The sequence below is a fragment of the Crassostrea angulata genome, chromosome 10 (assembly GCF_025612915.1).
Source record: "Crassostrea angulata isolate pt1a10 chromosome 10, ASM2561291v2, whole genome shotgun sequence".
In the NCBI taxonomy this organism is placed as follows: Eukaryota; Metazoa; Mollusca; class Bivalvia; order Ostreida; family Ostreidae; genus Magallana; species Magallana angulata.
Window position 1 is genome coordinate 38,806,632 of NC_069120.1, and position 22,113 is coordinate 38,828,744.

The 22,113-nt window shown below is 33.2% G+C and overlaps 2 protein-coding genes across 5 annotated transcripts in view; one reads left to right on the forward strand and one right to left on the reverse strand.

Moving 5' to 3' along the window:
- Positions 1 to 15: 15 nt before the first annotated feature.
- LOC128164713 (ras-related protein Rab-40B-like) lies at positions 16 to 10,225 on the forward strand. The gene is made up of 6 exons (XM_052828706.1): positions 16 to 344; positions 1,219 to 1,279; positions 1,721 to 1,781; positions 7,003 to 7,080; positions 7,547 to 7,769; positions 8,055 to 10,225. Exons 1-6 carry the CDS (start codon positions 194 to 196, stop codon positions 8,279 to 8,281), a joined length of 801 nt encoding a protein of 266 aa, XP_052684666.1. The 5' UTR covers positions 16 to 193; the 3' UTR covers positions 8,282 to 10,225.
- Positions 10,226 to 14,525: 4,300 nt separating this feature from the next.
- The window catches only part of LOC128164710 (dual specificity mitogen-activated protein kinase kinase 4-like), a 9,172-nt gene continuing 1,584 nt past the window's right edge, over positions 14,526 to 22,113 (reverse strand). For 2 of the 4 annotated variants that reach the window (XM_052828704.1, XM_052828702.1), the window contains 11 exons: positions 21,615 to 21,696; positions 21,259 to 21,310; positions 21,010 to 21,123; positions 20,452 to 20,571; positions 19,869 to 19,988; positions 19,216 to 19,267; positions 18,932 to 19,059; positions 18,505 to 18,582; positions 18,167 to 18,312; positions 18,005 to 18,050; positions 14,526 to 17,831 (listed from right to left, as the gene is read on the reverse strand). In XM_052828704.1, the coding sequence (XP_052684664.1) occupies positions 17,706 to 17,831; positions 18,005 to 18,050; positions 18,167 to 18,312; positions 18,505 to 18,582; positions 18,932 to 19,059; positions 19,216 to 19,267; positions 19,869 to 19,988; positions 20,452 to 20,571; positions 21,010 to 21,123; positions 21,259 to 21,310; positions 21,615 to 21,696 (1,064 nt within the window). In that variant the 3' untranslated portion in view covers positions 14,526 to 17,705. Of the gene's footprint in view, positions 17,832 to 18,004; positions 18,051 to 18,166; positions 18,313 to 18,504; positions 18,583 to 18,931; positions 19,060 to 19,215; positions 19,268 to 19,868; positions 19,989 to 20,451; positions 20,572 to 21,009; positions 21,124 to 21,258; positions 21,311 to 21,614; positions 21,721 to 22,113 lie in introns of all 4 variants that reach the window. The other 2 variants (XM_052828703.1, XM_052828701.1) reach the window with 1 other exon arrangement.

Sequence of the window (22,113 nt, forward strand, 5' to 3'; positions counted from 1 at the left end):
CTGGCACTTCCGGTCTGCGCAAATTGTTGATGTGATCTATGTTTACATGTTATTAACAAATTTTGGCCACATCTGTGACGTATTTGCAACATGTAGCTTCAGACGATATGCCTCGCCTATGAAAAATGTAGATTTATGAACATTTCTCCGTACTTAGCTGTAAAAAGCGTTCTTTAAAAGACATGGTGTTATAATGTGCTCTTTGCAAAACGGTCCTGGATCTCCGAAGCCGTATGATTACTTACTGAAGTTTTTACTGGTGGGAGACAGTGATGTTGGGAAGGAAGAGCTGCTCAGTGGGATGGAGGATGGTGCGACGGAATCCCCTTATCCTAGTACTGATGGTAAGGGTTGTAGGAGAGTTCTCAGTGATTTATGCTGCATGCACTGTCTCTATCAATATGTACAGCATCTTTGACTAGTTCTTCAAGTTTTATAATTGTGGTTATTTTTAAATATTGAGTAATTTTTTTTCATAAGATTATCTATCATTATGACTTATGAGAGAATAGACTCTACTAGAAGAATGATTACATGGTGCTGGTTAGGTCTACATATGAAACATAATCGCATTGATATTAAGCTTCGATTCATTTGAATATTTCTATTGTGTTCATTTTAGACAAGCGCACATTGATTGATGTCTTGCCTACATGTAGATTAATTGCAATAAGTCCATGGCCAAATTCCCATTTCCGCTAATCTAGCTTTCTCTGGACTCTATACTTTCTATAGTTTCAAAGAATTATTGTCTTGATTGTATATAAGGGTCATTTAATCACATGTGAAAATACATCTTTTTTTAATGTGTGCATCATGCATATCTGGATATTACCTTTGACCCTTGCATCAGTAATAGTGCTCTCTATCAATGAGCTGATAGTATTACAGCTGTAATATAATCACAAAAAGATTGTTTACTTTTGTTCTATACATCCCAATTTCGATTGTCCTTTTAGATAACAATGAAAAATGAGCTTTAATCTTAAAAAATAGTTTAACTGTTCCATCACCAACTGGACGAATTGTCAATAAATTATAGTTGGGAATTAAATCATTAAGGTTCATTCTACCATAGACTAACTAGTAACTACATGTACTTTTTTGTTAATGCAGATTTGCCCTCCATAGAATTATTCTAATTTATTACCTCTGTAATATTTTTGTTAAAAAGATTAAAGATTACATTGGATTAAAAGAACTTTCCCTCTTTTACAGGTATAGACTACAAAACCACCACAATCCTTCTGGATGGGAAGAGGGTAAAACTACAGCTGTGGTATGAAATACTTTTGATGCTGGTTATGTTTTAAACAACATCTTGTATGTTGTACCGGTACTTGAAACTACAGATAGATTTATGTCTCTAATCCAGTAGATGTAAAAGTATTAGAATGGCCATACATTGTTTTGTTTTTTGGTGTTTTTTTTTTTTGGGGGGGGGGGGGGGGGGGTTTAGAAGGGGGGGGGGGGTGTATAACTTGTATTTCATGTATTAGTAGGATCATCATCACAAGGATGATTGTTCATTAAAAGCTTTGTATCAAATATATAATTGTTTAGTCTTTTCTGCTGATGTTGATATGCATCACAATTTGATCTACAATGTTATTGTACCAAATCTAGTACAGGTATACTGGTACTGAGACATTGGTCATCATCCTACATGTTTTCTATTTTACAAACTGTATATTATATTCTGGGTCTTTTTTTAATACAGGGACACCTCTGGCCAGGGACGTTTCTGTACTATATTTAGATCTTACTCCAGGGGAGCTCAGGTATGTACTGTATACAGGGTCATTTTCACTCCATGTTTTTCTTTCGCCCATCTACACATGCAAAAAAAAGGTTACGCCCCGTTTCAAATTTGCTTAGGCTTGGTAGTATGATAGATACTCTTTCTTATGAAAAAAGAAATTAAAAAGTTGTTTTGAATTCAACAAGCCTTAAAGTCACCGCTGACAACAAGGGCAAAAGGGGCCAAAATAAATCAGGGCAAAAATTTCAATGTACCGTAATGTAGCGTGTATAACACACACTTTTTTTCAGCCAAAAGGATTAAGTGCGGTTTTATGCAATGTTTGCCCCCCAAAATCAATGTTTTAGAAAGAGCTTTAAAATAAGATGAAAGATAGTTTAAATCATATTGGAAATAAAGGTGTAAAAGGTTATCACCACAGTGACGTCATAACGTAGAAATGACGTCATGAATATTGCATTATTTTGATAAATTGATGTTTTGAAGCAAAATATAGGTGTTTTCCGATGGTTTTGAAGCAAAATATAGGTGTTTTCCGATGGTTTTTCGACTGGGAAACATCGAGCGCAGGCTTGCTCAAGTACCATTTTTTAGTATAATATGTATAACTATCTAAAGAAAAACATATGTTAAAATTGCACTTGAGCAGACCTGCGCTCTATACTTCCGAATGCAATATATAGAGCAAAAATGAGATTATCTTCACTTGTTTGCAAATTTGCGGGAATTAGGTCATTTAGGTGACGTCATAGATAAACAGCGAGTGAGCAATGATGACTAAAATCAAGATTAAAGTTATAGGCATCCTCTTTACAATGATTTGTGAAGATTTCATTTTTATACGATACTATTTAAAAATTGGTTGAAATCGGGGGCAGATATTTGACCATACCACACATAGTCCTTTGGTCTAAAATGGGGGTGCGTGTTGTACATAAAACTAAAATTTTACCCCATTTTTTCAAATGATTCTTGATACCACGGGAGTAGTGACTGTCGATATATAGTGTATTTGGCAAGTTGTAGGAGTGTATACTAAATTTACTGCATCAGAAATACAGACCCTGAAACGTGCTACTACACCTCTAAAACGAACCGTACCGTTCCGTGCAAGAAACGAACCGTACCGTTCACAAAACGAAACGTACCGTTCACAAAGCGTACCGTACCGTTCACAAAACGAACCGTACCGTTCACAAAGCGAACCGTACCGTGCAAAAAGCGTGCAAGATAATTTATGCAAGACCCGCCTCCAGACGGACAAAAAAGCGTACCGTACCGTGCAATAAGCGTGCAACTTCCATATACGGCTTATTGACCTAATGTCTTTAGATGAGTACGGACGGAGATTATCGCTGACCAGATAAGTTCAATATTTAGCTAGATTTTTTATACGGGATTAGATAACACATACTAAGATTTAAAACTGTTATTCTTATTAAAACAGTTACAAAAACATTTCCTTTCTTAGACCGTAATCATTTTTTTGTTTTTCGACAAAACTTGCATCGCCGATTTCGTAAACATTGTAAACTATTAACGTTCACACAATTATATTTATTAAATAATTTTATTAAATGCAAGCATTGAACGGGGAAAAGTACACGCATTCCATAAAATAACTTTCAACTTTATTTCCCGCATAGCTGGTAATGGCGTCGTGATTTCACATGAACAAAAATCACTCGCGCGAAACACGAGTACAGAAGCTGATCTTTGGTTCTATACACAACAGGTGTTATTGTGTTTCTTTGTTTTTTAGCAGTTATTGTACTTTACAACTAACTCTGTATATTTGGACTCTTAAACAGGTGTACACGAGATGCCGGTATTCACACCTTTCCACGGACACCTGTTAGGTAACTCATCACAATCTGTCGTGTGTATAGTCTAAATATATCTTACTTATACTTTGTTAGTTTCGTAGCTTTTCTTAATCTCTAGAAGACAAAAGAACTGTCTGTAGAAATGGACACAAACAACTACACGTAAGACTATCGGCGCGTGGATCCGTAGAAAAATTCAGCGACTCTGTACATGCGGGATTTTCACATATTAACTTGCGATAAAATATCATTTACCGGGTACATTAATGTATCAAAGTATGATAAATTACATCATAAATAGTTGAATGAGATAACAAGTACATGTAAGCACAAACACAGCTCTTTTTAAATTTATTTTCAATCTAATATCGTGTGATGTGAAATAGCCTCGAAATTTTAACCGTCAAGATCAATCTATATGTACATCGTCCACTGTACAAACTTTTAGTCATTGTGTTGAAATCGTTGTGAAAACCACGAGTCTAAAATAAATGAATTAAATTCATACAAATAAAAATCTAATAATTCAAAATTGTTTGCACACAATCACATACACCCTCAAATTGAGAGAGAGAGAGAGAGAGAGAGAGAGAGAGAGAGAGAGAGAGAGAGAGAGAGAGAGAGAGAGAACTTGTGTGTTGATTATAATACTTAAATCTAAGTTTTATTACTGAACTTTATTATTTCGCTTTAAGTTTCTACAGTTAGTCATTTGAGCGGGATTTTATCTCAGGACTCCACGTGCTTCGCCTGTCAATCAGTTTAAGTATAACAGTACAGATCACGCCATGCGCCGCGTGCTACTTGGCTCCTCCTATAGGGCTAGAAGAAAATTATCGAATGAAACATTTTTGTTTTATGTTTTCTTAAATCCCTATTGAAAAGAGTGTTCCTATTTTAAATTATTCAACAATAATTTCTTTCCGATTTCATGATTATAATTCAGGTACTGGCGATCAGAGTCGTTTTCCCTCGCTGTCGTATTATTTTGTTACATGATAAATTCTTATATATTTATCACCTTTAACATTCATTTGTTGATTACCGGGTATTTTTTCGTGCCCTATTTACAACAAGTTTGTGTGTAAAAAGGTAAATGAAATATAAACAGGTTAGTCAGCATTTGTAAAACGTCAGCTAAATCGCATGCATACAGTTAAGAGCGGACACTTGTTCAACAGAATGATAAATATCGCCATTACATATATAAAAGTTATTGACTTGTTGTGTATATCCAGTTGTGTACATATCGTAAGAATATGTTACATGTACATGTATAGTTTAACGGAAAAACACAAACTAATAGTCATATTTAGACTATACACCCGATCTTAGTTCAGATAAGAGAAGCGATGACGGGTTACATGTAGGTATAATCTGTGTATTCGAACAATTGCAGAAAATCATAGAATCAATATTTAAATGAATAAAATTCGTGTCAAAAAACTATATAACAGTTAATTCAAGATTTCTTATCTGAAATTCATTGTTTATCTTATCATTAATTTTACATCGTCTATTCACCAAGGAATCGGCAGTAGTACTACAGTAGTACGCAATAAAGAATGATCATACGAATTATGAATAATAACAACTAGCCGAGAATCAAGACAACGATAAAGGAAACTAAAGAAATATCGGAATAAAGTCGGGGCAATTTTTTGTAGAAATTTTTAATGCATTAGAAATATTGAATGACTTCAACTCAAGTACATGTATAGAAATAAAAACTTAAGACGATTTGTAAAATTATCGACAGCTCGCTGAATTAACAAAAATATATCGGATTAAAGTCAAATAATTCTTTTAATCGATCTTAATGATTACATTTATCTAAATTAAATACTAATAATAACAGATTGATCAAAATTAAAATTACCCCTGCTTCCCGGTTGTCACTGAGTACACGTTTCGCGCAACGTATCAAAAACGGGGGAATGGATGGAAGTCCGGCTGATTTTAAATAGATCGATTGAAATACTTTTGTAATATATCATATAAATAAAGAAAAATTCTTGTCATAATTACCACCATGCTGAAGTAGATCGGGCAAAAACTAAACAAAATTATATCGAGAAAAATCAAAGCGTGCAGGCCACGCCTACCTCATTAATAAAGCGCGCAAACCGTTCACAAAGCGTGCAGCTATTTTTAGCAAAGCGTACCGTGCAAGAAGCGAACCGTTCCGTTCACAAAGCGTACCGTACCGTCCACAAAGCGAACCGTACCGTTCACAAAACGAACCGTACCGTTCACAAAGCGAACCGTACCGTTCAAAAAGCGTAACGAACCGAACCGTGCAACTGGTGTAGTAGCACGTTTCAGGGTCTGTACCTTATTTATAGTTTTATTTCCATGTATTGAAAGATTTATCCTCTCTCAACACTTTTTCTTGTTTAAATATCGCCATTGTATTCGCCATTACGTAAGCAGCCACCTGTTGACTCGGTGCGTGGTCAATGTTTGTTTAATAATTTCCGGCGTCAGAAGCATGCACCTGTCTTATGTCGGACTTCACAGGGTGTTTTCAAGTGCATTAAGATTAGCAATTATTCTGATTTTATTATTAAACTTGATAACTTCATGTCCATTTTTGCAGTTAAACGTTATTGCTTTACATAATCACTGCTAAAAATACATCGATCATTTGTACGACTTGATAATGACATTATACAACATACATACGTTTCTTCACAATGTTTATTTAACAACAATCAAAAGGTTTCAGTATAACTAATCAATTAAATTATTTCTTCTGATGTTGTTTTGGTTTATATCTGCAAACATTATTACTTTTAAGCACTAAGTTGGGTTGCTGTTCTTCTCTACGTATGATGATCTTCAACTTCTCCGGTGTTGTATAAGAAACTCTTAACAAAGTGTCAAATGATATTTGATACCGCCCATGTAAATCATACTGTCCTTTTTAAGTAAAATTGTAAAAACTTTGACTCTAATATCACTTGGGCCACGTTCCGATCAGGAAATTACAGTAATTGCGCTTGGGTTATAAAATTATCATTAAACATCGATAGTTATTTGGAAAAATGACGGCCGTTGATTTTCATCATCTGTACTAATTTCTGATCACAAAATTATAGAAATTATGCATGAATTATAAAATTATCATGAAACATTGATAGTTTTTGGGGAAATGGCGGCTGTTGATTTTGCCATTTTTTGGGTGCGTGTTATACATAGGGCCTGCCATTTTTTGGGTCAACTTTGGGTGGTGCGTATTATACATGAGTGTGTATTATACACGAAACATTATGGTATATAGTATTACATTTCTATTAAAGATCTAAAAGTTATACATTTTATGTAGGTACATTTTATTGTTGAAATGTTTAGATTTCATATTGCATGTTCAGATTTAAAATACATTTTGTAATTCAAATTAATTCTTTTCAGGGCATTCTTTTAGTGTATGACATAACAAACAAATGGTCCTTTGATGGAATAGCAAGATGGATCAAGGAAATTGATGAGGTAAAAAGAGATATCCTCTATACAATATGGCTATTTTCACAGAGGAAAATTAATTTTCTGTTATCAGTGTAACATGTTTGGTTTGGTTGAATTCGGTACATGTATTTGCAGAGAAAAAGAGTTCACAAAAATTTGTCATTTTATACATTTGTATTGTGTATATGTGCTTCTTCTTTTTTGAAAATGTACCCATGGTGATAAATTTTGTGAAACTCTTATTATATAGTTTCCCCCGTGCAAATAAGTTCACAATTAGAGTGACAGTTGTTCAGATTGTTGTGCAATTCTGATCTATCAATGATCTTTAGAGTAAGAATAATTGGGGTTGGTTAGGGGAGTGTCACTTAACTAACTGCAATACATGTACTTAAGTCTTTATAACAAAAACTTCAGACATGGGGGAGTTTTAAAATGGAAAATACCATCTGATTTAGGGGAGCTTTGATTGGTTGTTTGTACTTTGTAGCATGCACCAGGTGTTCCTAAAATATTAGTCGGAAATCGGCTGCACATGGCGTACAAGCGACAGGTTAGTGAACAGATGGCGGAGTCCTACGCTCTGAAGAATGACATGGCTTTCTTCGAGGTCAGCCCTCTGTGTGACTTCAATGTAACAGAATCATTTGCAGAACTCTCCAGGGTAGCGTTAAAACGCAATGGAATGAGAAGGACCTGGGGAACTGATAAAGGTATTTTTTTTTGTCACAAACATGCTGTTAAAGCACATGTATAATATTGGTACATGTGTGAAGCAGTATTACCCTTTATCGACACACTCATATTGTATTATGATTTTCAAATCAAGGTTATCTTTTTATGAAATTTCAAAATACCTTACCACATGCTTGTACTTCTTGACAGTTTGGTAGGACAAGTCCCCATGAAAATGTATTGTGTAACAGTAAACTGACAGAAAGCAACCTCATTCAAAATCTGAAACCGAATTTCAAAGAATCTTCTCTTTTGTTTTGCAGTGCTTTCGTTGAAGGAGATTGCTTGTCGGTGCATAGTGGCCAACACCACTATTTATGGAATAGACAGACTTCCTTTGCCTCATTCACTGACTTCTCACCTCAAATCTTATGCACTGACAAATAAAACCCGAGTTCGAATGCAGAGCTTTGTTCACCGAAAGATCAAATATCTCAACCCCACGGACACACCACCCGCCCACTGTCGACAGAGTTGCTGCATCAGCTAACAGTGGCAATTTGGCAGTCGTCATTCTGCTGCTCACTCCATAGTTGATCTGCATCGGCTTTGTGAATTTTGCTTCATGGAGGTCAACATTAAAGTTAGAGTATTCCTCTTTTTGATACTGAATTTCAAAGGCATTATTTAGTGGTAGATATAGCTTGTAATATTCTGTTTTACAGAAACTTTGCAGCATTGAACATGCAAATGAATGTTGTTGCCTTTTTTTTTTTAATAGAAATGAACTTTTTTTTTCATTGTATTAAGTTTGTATCAGTTGTTCATAGGGCTTCAAGTTCTTGGTCGAATAAAGGTGTACTAATGTACATGACATGTATTCATATTAATGAAATAGGGTGTTTCTAAACATTCCTGAACATGTGATAACCATCTTGAAACAAACTTTTCAAATAATGATCTTGTCATCAATGCAGTCGGTTGTCTTCTGCTTTTAAAGACAAACATTTCTTCCCTTTAATTTATATGTATAAGCAAGATTAGTTGCCATGAGTTGGGTATTTTTTGTATCCCTCAGTAACAGCTCTCTATAGTACTGATCTTGTTAATTATCTTTGCAAAATAAGTTTTAGTAGCATAGAAAGCTTAAAATTGAAAATTGTGTGTGTGTTTGTGTGTTTGTTTGTTTGTGTGGTATTAGTGCTAGTCATGATCGGTATCAGTGATTGAGACATGTTAAAACTTTGTATGTGTGTCTGTTTGTATGGTTAGTGTGAGAGAATGTGTCCCCCCTGTAAAGTATTATTGTTGTGATCTCGAGATGTAAATAACATTGCACATTGAATACCAACCAAAAGATATTAAATCAGCAAGAAAAAGCAGATTAATTTGATAAAAAAAAAAAAAAACAACAATATTTTGTGAATGTCCCTTAATTTTTTTTTTTTACTGTTATTTTTCCAAAACTGTTAATATAAATTTAATATAACAGAAATATGATAAAGCTTTCCTCTTCATAATTTTTTCTATGATATATTTTCACAGCATCAATTTCTTTCTCACTTCTCATTTTCATCCTCCTTCAAATGTAATTAAAAGCATAATTTTTTTATATGAAACACATTTTTCACACTTTATGCAGCCATGTAAACTATATACAACATGTACCTCTGTAGCAAGATTGTCTCATTGGTTGGTATATTGTAAAAACATCTGCATACATTAACTTGGTTTGAAAGACTGCAAGGCAGGTGCTAAAACATCAAAAGATTAACATGTACCGGTAGTTTCATCTAGGAAAACTTGTGTACATGTTTACATGTAGATTATTGTATAGCTGTAAATGTACAGTGTACCGGTATGTAAAAACTTGCACGTACATGTATATTATTATGAATAATATTTTGAAGAAATTCAGGCAGTTTTTGTTACAAATTTCCTCCCAGCTAAAATCAAAAGTCGAAGAATATGCAATGACATCGGAAATAGAGTTTATTTTTTATGGAACAAATTTTCCATTTTTTCCCATTTTTCAACTACCAAGTACTCTCAAGCAGTACTTTTGTTATGTTGCATCAAAATTGTCTTTTTTGGAAATTCTGAAGTTTGATTATTAGATTTTGTACGGTAGTCAGATAGAAACTTGATACCATAATATGGTTGTGTTTGCTCTATTTATTTGCATTTAACTTAAAACTATGTATTCAGCTGTAAATATTTGTTTGTTGTGTTGGTGCTAAAACCAGATTTTGTACTTTTCCATAACTATTATACAAAAAAATCAGTATATGTGTAGTCAAAGGTAGTGGTTAATTTTTTTTGTACGTTTTTGGTGCAATTATCTACTTTTTATAACTTAAATACTTGTGCTGATCAAATTTCTTAATTTTTGCTATTATGAAAAACATTTGTCTACTGTCAATAACTGTATTTGAATTCTATATGTGACATGTGACATTTACATAATGGTGATAATAAAAATGGAAAGTCATAGTTAAAATTTGTTCTATGTTTTCACAACCAAATTGTTATTTACAATTCTGTCTTCTTCTCAAGTACAAATGCTCAAGAAATGCCAATATTTACAAGAAAGATTATAATGTAAAGATTATAAGCATTGTCCCTTGACAATAATAATGTCATTCTTAATTAAATGCGAGAAATTAATATTCCTGTAAAATCTTAAGAAGCACATTTCGCGGATTTTGAAATCTCACTATTATTAGATGTCAGGACTAATTTCTGGCCATATATATTATTTCCTTAAGAGTTGAAAACTATTAAAAAAGAAATGAGGATAAAAGTTCTGCGTTTGCGATTTTATATTCTCACGATTTGACTCAAAACAGCAGGACCATGGAATTAAGTGCTCGCGTAATTTAAGGAATTTACAGTAAGGCCCAGGTCATTGTCTAAAATCCATGGTTGATTTCGTTGTTCTTCTTTCCACTGTCTAAACAGGGAGGTACCATTATATGTAGAGAAAAATCCCGAAAATCTTTTCAAGAACTGCAAAACTACAGTTTGAGATATATGTATAATGCCAAGCAAGCATCCAGATATAATTTATGATAGATTCTTAACTTTTCAAACTGTGACCCCCATCATCGGATAACCACGGGTGATAGCAACCATTAAAAGACGCGATCACCCATGGGTATCTGACGACCGTGACCACCTGACCAATAGTCTAGGGGTGCAGAATTCAGTTTAGGTAAATTAAAGAACACATCCTGACATATATATTTAGTATATTACCCCATTACCTTCTGGTACTAATCGTTGAAAACTTTGAACCAAAGAAATGATGGGGACTTAATAATACCGTGTGTGTTTGAGTGACATGCAAAAAATGATGGTTCACCTACAATCACCTAAGTCTGATGTTATGACCCATTGTAATTCAATGGTCCACTCGAGACTGCTCCACCAAAGACAGATGAGTTTAGTAGATTAGTAATACATGTACTATGAAAATTGCTTCCCTTAGGCAATATGGTATGGTTGGATGTGCAAAAGTATTTTTGGATTGACATAAAGTATATCTGGAAATTGAATTGAATCTAGGATAAAGAAGGAAAACCCTGAACCACATTTATTATTGTCTGAATAATCAATCCTAATAGTTAAATGCCTAGATTTATTATATATTTTTCACATGCTGCACTTTTTGGCTTTTGAAGCTCTAGTCTAATTATAATGTACCGTAATCACATTTCCCTTACTAGTTTTGGATTTTCTCAAAGAAAATGTAGAAAGATATGTGTATAAGAATAAACTTGATAATTGTGCCTCAGGTGAGTTCTTTGGCTTATGGGTCTCTCATAAACGCATTTCAGTCAGATAAATTGAAGTTATACAACTATTTTAATGATGATTAACATATTTTGTACATTTTGCTGTATTTTCATCCTAATGTATATCAAAAGATGTCCTATTCCTCATTCACTGGGAGGGAACAACACAGTACAAGGACCAAATATTATTGCTGCAACACGAGGTTTTATATATCTGGAGCACCTGTTCAACAAACATTCATTTTTTTTTTTATTAAATTTCAATGTACATTCATTGATTGCTTGTTTTAATTCAGTTATAAATGATACAAATTAAGTTGAAATCCATCACACATTTTCTTTAATAAATTTGTCCTTATGATATGAGTGCCCCTGGACCAGTTTGTGTTACTTATGCATTGCATCAAGAAACAAGAGGCCCATGGGCCACATCGCTCACCTATGGAACAATAGGTATGATAAAATCAGCTTAATGGAGTCAAAATACAAACAATCTGGACAATGTACAATATAATACATGTAGATCCTGTATAAATAAAATCCACTTCTCCCTGGATATTCTTATGTTTATAATCATTAGTCCCTTTTCTAACAGGATTATTTTATCGTCATATCACATGTTCAGTATTGCAGTTCTCAAAAAGATCCTTAACAATTGTTTATATATGGGGTATAAATCTACATTAAACTCCGAACCTTCTTGTGAGGCCGAAGAATTGTCCTGGAGCCAAAGTCTTAACAATTATAAAGAATCATCTGGCTGATTAGTTTCTGAGAAGAAGATTTTTAAAGACTTACTCTATATAATCCTATGTAAAACTTTAACACCCCCCCCCCCAATGTGGCCTCACCCTACCCCCAGGGATCATGATTTTCACAACTTTTAATCTACACTACCTGAGGATACTTCCACACAAGTTTCAGCTTTCCTGGCTGATTAGTTTCTGAGAGGAAGATTTTTAAAGACTTACTCTATATAATCCTATGTAAAACTTTAACACCCCCCCCCCCCCCAATGTGGCCTCACCCTACCCCCAGGGCTCATGATTTTCACAACTTTTAATCTACACTACCTGAGGATACTTCCACACAAGTTTCAGCTTTCCTGGCTGATTAGTTTCTGAGAGGAAGATTTTTAAATATTTACTCTATATATTCCTATGTTAAACTTCGACCCTCCATTGTGCCCCACCCTACCCCCGGGGATCATGATTTTCACAACTTTGAATCTACACTACCTGAGGATGCTTCCACACAAGTTTCAGCTCTGGTGGCTGATTAGTTTCTGAGAAGATTTTTAAAGATTTACTCTCTATATTCCTATGTAAAACTTCGAGCCCCCATTGTGGCCCCCCCTTCCCCCGGGGGTCATGATTTTCACAATTTTAAATCTACACTACCTGAGGATGCTTCCACACAAGTTTCAGCTTTCCTGTCTGATTAGTTTCTGAGAAGAAGATTTTTAAAGATTTACTCTATATATTCCTATGTAAAACTTCGACCCCCCATTGTGGCCCCATCCTACCCCTGGGGGTCATGAATTTCACAACTTTGAATCAACACTACCTGAGAATGCTTCCACACAAGTTTCAGCTTTCCTGGCTTTCTGGTTCTTGAGAAAAAGTTTTTTTGAAAATTTCTCGAATTTTTTTTATTAATTTCTAATTATCTCCCCTTGAAAACGGGTGTGACCCTTAATTTTCACAACTTTGAATCCCCTTTGCCTAAGGATGATTTGTGCCAAGTTTGGTTGAAATTGGCCATGTAGTTCTTGAGAAGATGTTTAAAATGTGAAAAGTTTACGGACAGACAGACAGACGGACGACAGACAAAATGTGATCAGAATAGCTCACTTGAGCTTTCAGGTAGAGCTTGCGACGGTTGACAAAGGTTTCCTCTGGGTTTCTATTTCAATTGTTACCCTCCCAAACAGGCTTTTTATATAATGATAACCTGAGGTGCTAATTCTTACTCAGGGGGTTTGCATGTGCTACGACATAGTATTATGGAATGTGTATGTTTTAAGATACATGTACTTGGTAATACAGAGCAATCACAATTGAAAACTCATACTGTTGCTGTCATTATGTGATGTTTAGACTTCAAGCTTCCAAGATAATCCTTAAAAAACACCTCCCCATCCCCTTAATAAATCTTAAAAATATGGTTCATAATTGACACCCCCTTTAGACCTACATTATTAGGTGATTACACATATGTGATAATACATATTATACATTTTTTGCATGATTGTGAGGGGGATAAGAAGATTTATTCCCCCAGTGAAATTCCCCCAGTGAAATTCATGTTTCCCAAGGGCAACACCCATGGGAAATATTATTTTTCTGGGGAATAAATCTTCATATCTCCTCAACGTTCATGCACTAAATTGTTTAGAACCATTTTAACAAGTGCTTGGACTTTGGGTAGTTGTGTCAATCGGCGATGTGATGTAGACCGGTCTATTTCATTGCTGGCCACTCAGTCATGGCTCTTGGAAATCAACAAAATTTGGCTGGAGTTTGAGCAAAGACTACACAATCGGTGTATATTTTGCTTGAAACCAGCGTCATTTTAACTTGTTTTGACGCAAAAAACAGTCACATCCTACTGAAAGTCCAAGGCCTTGTTAAAATGGTTCTATCAAACCAAACCACAGTGATTACTTGTAAGACATTGGGTTCTACGTCTCGTTTTCAAATTATTGTCAAGTAATTATGGGACATGATGAAAAAAATAGCGATGACAGGCAAATTTATTTGCCCTGGTACTTAATTGACTAGAATCAATCAAATAACGCGTTGGATGAAATTATTATAATGAGGTATAATAATAATAAAAGTTTACTTGGGGCAAGTGACCCAAGATTTTCCCTCTCCCACTTCTGAGGAATAAAACAGAAATTTTGTGTAATTTTTTAATATGCATTTGCATCATTTCCTCCCCCATTAAAACCTTCATGACTTACATGTACATGGAAAAGATTGAACATAACAATTTTCTGACTGTTTTTTTTTTAATTCTGTAACAACTATCATAATTGATAAAACTTCTCTTTTTAGTGTATCAATACATAGGTGTTTACAAGGAAAAATTCAGATAAAAGTTTAAAAGGTTAACAGATTTTTAACAGAAATAGAATATGGTTGTTTAATTCTGTGTTGCATTTCGTCAAACACCTGTTAAAAATATGTCCAGTGCCAACAAACTCAGTTTCTTTTTCACATGATTAAGATCAATATTGAATTAAAGTTAACATGACAGTCATTTCTATACATATAATTATATATATATATGAACACAAAAATAAAGTGTGTTGGTAAAAGTTTCTCTATCAAAGAAATTATGAAATCATACCAATCTATTTTCTTTTCACAATAATTATTAAAGACATAATAAATAGACATTACATTATACAATCATACAGATCTAATACATTTTCTATATAAAGAAGTTTGTGAAAGGAAAGTACTGTATACATACTAGAAATTTTTTTTAAAAATATTAATTCAATTCAATTTTCAGACAAAAAAAAAATGCATTAGTGAACAGCTGAAGAGAGATTTTGTGATTGGTCGTACATGCCCATTCAAAGGAAGGAGACCATAAAAATATCAATACTATTTCTGAAAGTTTCAGCAGTATCGTATAACTACCGGTACATGATTGATATAAACGATGGTAACAAACACATTTTCTAGCAATGCAGTCTTCTCATGTGCTGGAATGAAAATATTTTATTACAAATTAACAAATATAATTCATAAACTTCCTTGTTCTTGTGTTAAGGTCAGACGACATGTTCCTCAAGCATCTGATGAAAAATGATAATTATTTTTTAAATTTCAACCTGATAATGTACCAAATAACATATCAACAATTCAAGTGTATTTTCAATAAGATTATATAGGACATTTCATACTCTAGTATCTTGTACAAATGCCTGGTAAGGTACCCTATTTTTTGTAAGAAAGCTTGTCAAAGTAGTACCGGAAGTAAATCAAATAACAAATTCGTGGAAAAAGTTATACAAAATTGAGGAACGTGTCGTAGATTAATAATGTGTTTCTCAAAAAAAACCTTTAACTACCAGTATATATGCTGACAAATGCTCTTTAATTTTGACACATTTTCCCTAAAGTAATTCCTCTGTTCTGCATCTTTGAAATGTTTCATGAATATAAACCATCTGAAAGGCCAAGTTTAAAAATAACAATAAAATGTTCAACATGAAATTAAATGATTTGAATTAGGAATCACACTGTCTATTGATTTTGCCCTGGTTATTACGTGTTTATAATGTGCCTCTCTATGAAAAAGAAAAAGTTGTGCATATTTACTGAAAATTTCTATTATTTTTCTAAACAGTCCTTATTTATAAACAAGAAATCCACCTGATGAAATCAAAGACAAGTATGGCACACCATAATGAGACAAAAAGAAGTGACTGGTACTTAAAAAGCAGGGAAAAAAGCCAAGAAGCCATATACATTTGGAAAAGGCATAAAAAAAAAACCAGAAGAACCTCTGGCACATTCTTCGATTGGTTAATTTCCCAACACTGATTTTTTAAAGAGCTCTTTCTAGTTGCTGAGGACTTGATCACGTCAACATATTGATTTTTTTTTTTGGTGTTTTTTTTAACAGAGATTTTTTTCTACAAAAGTCAATGAGCAAGTACCACATGAATCAAGCTGGAAAAGTTCCTCTGAACTTGAGCCTCAAACTGAACACTAAATTGTCATACAAGGATGGAAAATAGAATGGTGTCTACATTTCACTACTGGAATGTACACATTCAAAATACAATTCTTATTTTCTCAATAGCTTTAACAAACAATATTCCATTTACTATGGTTACAAAATCTTCAGAATCTGTTATTCTGATTATAAATGTATCTATGCATGTAGGAGAAGGTAGCACTATATGTAATTGATTTTTTAAAAACAATATTAATTCAGTTCATTGATTCCATAAGAAATAGGGATAAAAATTAAACCTCTTACTAGCAAAGAAATACAACTCGTATTTGAATATGATTCAATGTACCGGGTATGTAAAAAAAATTATAGAAAATTACTTTATTATTAACAGAAAATTCATAACCTATGTATTCAAAATCATAAACTGGTATTCTTATCAAATTCTTGTACATAAGGAAAACCCTTTCTTAATAAGTAAAAGACCAGCATTAAAAAAAAAATGTTTTTAAAAATTCTCAGTTTGTTTGCCATGACATTCTTATAGTTGTTTGTCACTCGAACCTCTATATACATGTAAAAAAGCATCCCTTATATCTTGATCAACAAAAAAAGGTATGGAATAGATTATAGAAGATGTAGAGAGACAAACAGCCTAACATGCAGTTCTTTTGTGTCGATTTCATAAGGAAGGGTGCGACACAATCAGAATGAAAAGTGCACAAAATCTGCTTTGCAGAAAAAAAAATGAAAGCCCTCTATCACCAAGTTATGTACTGTAGATTCTTAATTAAACGCAAGGAATCAATATCCGCATAAAATTGCAAGCATCAACACTTGCAGATTTTAAAATCTTGTTTTTTATTTTTCAGTCAGTTTTAAATTATGGTAAATTACAACAAAAAAATTGTGCTCGCGATTTTATATTCTCACGATTTGATATAATACAATGGAATCGCGGAATAAGTACTCGAGTAAAATTAGGAATTTACAGTAACTAGCTAGAATTAAAATAAATCTTAATGTTTCAATCTTTCAAATCTTAAAAAAAAAAATTATATCAACAACCACATTTAATAATCAAACAGCTTGCATGGTTAAAAACAAAGGAAGAAAAATAAAAGGAGAAAGGGGGAAAAATACAAAAATAAACTATGTACCAGTTCATAAAATCATAAACGTTGTACATCTTGGATACTGTACGAGATCCATTCTCATTAGTTATTGAGTAGTCCAGTTTAGAGACCAGCATCTAATATGTTGTAGATACATGTAATGATTTAATGCCAACCAGCTGGCTGCATAGATGAAGATCGACTTCTTGTACGTGTACATATCACCGATTCTCCCCTTTTTTTCTCCTCTTCAGTTACCACCCCTCTGTCAAGACTCGCTCAGGTGTCTTGATCAGTTGAGCGTTTTGTTCTGTGTTAAGTTGTCCCTGAATTGAAAGCCCTTAACAACAGCCCCGCTTTGTCAAGAGTTGGAGGCAGTGAGCTCCTGCAGGTTTGTGTTTGTCTCTCGCACGTGATTGAGAATTTTCACCACATAACTGGCAATGTCAACTTCCAGTTCACTATATCGTTTGATAAAGGGATGCTCCTACAACAAAGAGGAAAAATTTTTAAATTAGCAAAAGATGTCTTAATTACTGTATCACTGATAATATTCCAAATGAAAAACAAAATCATTATAACTTTTCTCTTGAATTTTGGTATCGTTATCGCCAATTTTGGAGCTTTATAATGAATATACACTAAGAAACGTATACTCACCAAAAGTTTGGCATATTTGGGTCTTTGCTTCTCATCTTTAGTCAAACTGCAAAAACATGATTATACATGTTTACATAAACGTTGTCTTCTCAAACCATATCCCAACAGGCATGAACTCATATATTTTAAACATAAAATATCAATAAAACGCCGAGGGCTCACCAGGTATTCAGGAAGTTGAGAAATTCATCAGAGAACCGTCCCTCGGTTGACTTGAGCTGAGGAGCTGGCCCTTGAACTACCTGAGTTAACTGGTCAAACACACTGTTCCACTTCGGATAGGGAAACTTTCCAGTGGCGAGCTCCATCTTCAAAATTCAAAACCAATATTTCTTGCTGCATTTTCTGATACCCAACTCTTATCATGATAAAAGCATAAATTTAAGTAAGAACAAGCATTAATTATTTGACAATTACATATTTCAGCATATTCACATGTAACTCAAAACAAAGGATTGATGCAGTAGTTGACCTATCAAAAACAATTCTAAAAATCTCACCAGTGTTATTCCAAGGCTCCAAACATCTGAACGAATATCATAACCTCGACTTGATGCCCGCGGATCTATCCTTTCAGGCTGTGAAAAAAAATAAACAGGTTTTGGTCAATAAACTATCTCCTGATTAAACTACAGGTATAAGTTTCTATAAACTAATTCCTGATTACACCACAGGCATCACTACCCACAGGTATATATAAAGAATCTCGTTTCCTCTCAGTCAACAGGGCCTTTTTAGTCCTAAAACCACAATTTAGTTAATAAGAAATCAAGAGTGTTAAAACCTTATGAATTGCTAGTGTTCCGCAAAATCTAAATATGCAGTCATACAAACATTTCATTCAGAGTAAAAATAATACCTTTTTTTTTTTTTTTTTAAAGTGTTTTAAATTCTCCTTTTAAAGTAATCTGAAATGCATGTACATACTGCCATATATGGGCGACATCCTGCATCTCTGCTTTTGGCAATAGAATCAACCAACTGGCCACTAATTCCAAAATCACACAGTTTTATGTTCCCTTTGCGATCTAGTAGAATGTTGGATGGTTTTACATCTGTAGAAACAAAGAGGAATTATAAATTTTGTTGAACAAAAAGTACATTAAAAAATTTAATGTGGATAGTTTGTTTGACTGTTTTATCATTTGTCTTTATTCTATTATTCATATCATGTGTAAAATATGATTTAGGAAATAAGTACATGTACATACCTCGGTGAATTATTTTCAAATTTTCCTTTAAATAATTTAAAGCTTTTACAGTCTGAAAGGAAAACAAGAGTACACATTAATGGAGAAAAGATGTCAACATTTCCCATTGTAAATCTCCGTAAGAAATCAGTTTTCGTTCCTGTTAATTTTTTCAAGTGAAAAATGACAATTTGTGAATGAAATTATCATGGATATTTTCCCTTTCATCTATTTAATTGCACTTCTTTCACAGGTATGTGTATTTTTATCAAAAATCATTCAAATGGGCGGCATAAATATCTTGGTACAGACCAAAGTATACTATTTTTTAAATCAATAATTATTGAAACCATATCAACACCAAATTTCCAGATGTTTTAAATACAGCCAATTGTTCTTGAACTCTTTAATCTTAGAGGCAAATTAGAATCAATTCTTTTCATATGGATAAAACTATCAGCTGTTGGATCAGTTTTTGATAACAAGGATGATAAACAGTAACTTGGACAAAATTTTCATTTTTGATAAAATACTGTATAAAAAGTAACTTCTAGACATCATCCTTCATTAGCAACATATGGAAATTTATTTCTTCATTGTGTGCACTACTCTCAAATGGAATGCCATCATTCGTTCATTCGTTAATTTAATAGAAAATCAATATTCATACTCACAGCTACGGTTATTTTTCCTAAAATTTCTTCTGGTATCGTACTTTGCAACACATTAAAAATATATTTATAAAATTTGTCTAAAGAAATGTCCATCATCTCTACACAAATCCAGCAGTCTCCCTGAAATAAGAAAATTACAAAACTGAACAATGTAATTCACATCATAAAATTCCTATACAATGCATAAATTGAAATCAATGGATTAAATTAACAATTATCAACACAGGCACACAGCAAAATAGACATTAAAACATGGTCCACATACATGTATGATGTAAGATTCAATAAAATTCATTGATGCATGTTTTGAGGACTACACTATTGGCTAGATGAGATTATTTCATATATAGACAATTTCTTCCTTCAAAAGATTATCAAACAGTGTTATCAATATCTACGTTTAGATACATGTACCCATAAAACCTTAATAAGAATCCCCATGAAACCAAGTGATTCCAATTCTGAACTTATCATTAACAATGTATTTAATCCTTTTCAATATCAATGAGTTTTTTTCCCAAAGATCTTCGAACAACAACAAAAATTTCTTTGCTAAAAGATTGTTAATTAATTAATTAAGTACCTCTTTGAACAGTGCTCCGTAGAACTGTACAATAAATGGACAGTCGTTACTCCTCATGACCACATCCAGGTCCATCAACAACTCCTTCTGTTCCTTCTCGTCGACTGTGGAACGAATTCTCTGTTTTGAAAAAAATGGCAAGACTGAATGGTCAATAATTGGTCCATAAAACAATCTACTAAGTCTTCAATTTTACTGGTACTTCACTTAATGGCATCATGGTATAATAAAAATAGCTCTCAGGACCACAATTTAAACTAGTACTTTGTCACTAATTGTGTTATCCTGTCTAAATAAAAGACTTTATTATTATTATCTGTTTCACTATTGTGAAACTCGATTGTTCGGAATCAGATTATATAAAATGGATGGAAAAATACCATTGTAAAATTCCTTTTTATCAATACACTTATACAGGTAAATGTAACTTCATATACATATTGCATATACTACCATGAATTTCAGCTCATGTCATTTTGAATCTCATAGAAAGTATACAAAGTGGAAATATTTCCTATTTCAATCCTCTAAATGGTATGTCGCAAAAGAATACAGTACCTTGACAGCCATCACAGTACCGCTATCCTTGTGAACCATTTTGGTCACGGTGCCATAATTCCCTCTCCCAATTTCCTCCAGTTCGTGTAGGTCATCAGATGTGAAGTCAAAAGACTGCAAAATAATTCGAATATAGCTTAGTGTACCTTCTTAGTCAGAAAAACCTTAAACTGCATCAAAGGTTATAACATTTAGATGAAAGAAATTCTGATAATCCTCTTTTGAAAGAATTGCTATCTCCAGACTGACCTTTGACCCTATCTGTAGTTTCCCTGTGGACTTCAAACATTTGATTCTCTCTCTGAAATAAAAATAATTCAGCTTATCAGATAAAGAGATAGAACTAATGCAGTAAGAAAATTTTTGCTGCAGATGTGAAGCAAAATAGATGAGATGAACTTTCTCTGGATTAATATCATTCAAATTTCTTTCATTCATTTACATTTCTATTTGTGTGTAATTGGTACTGATAATTGTGTTTTTGCACTTTGCATATGGTTTGCTTTAAAAATTCAGTGTGTGTTTGAATGATGAGGGTCTTACTAATAAATTTCAAAATAAGCTCACCTATAAAGAGTTCACAATTTTGACAAACAAAATCTTACATCTGAGTCCTGTAGCCCATGGTGGCCAGGGACGGGGTTGGGGGAGGAGTGAAGTTGATGGTGAGACGTCTCCTCAAGTCTGCTGTAACATTCAAACGAACCATATCTAAATGTATAAATCCATTTAGAAATTAAGTTCATTTCTAAAAATCAAAAAAAAATATTATAACCACATGTAAAGTGAATATAAACCCATAAATAATGAATATATACTCACTTATTAGATTTTTAAAAGATTTGCAAATGAAATATCAGAATAAATTTCAAATTAACCAAGAAAAAAATATTATTATTTTTTTTTTGTTTATATGCATTTTAACATAAATGTAAATGAGAAAGAATATTGTCTATATTGTCTAAACAGCATACATGATCATGTATTTTGAAAACTGGTTGATATACTGAAAGAGAATTCATGAAAATTTAATGCTAAGCAATTATACAGTGAAGCAACAGAAAAGAAAAACACATGTTTTACAAAACCCTTCACCATTATATA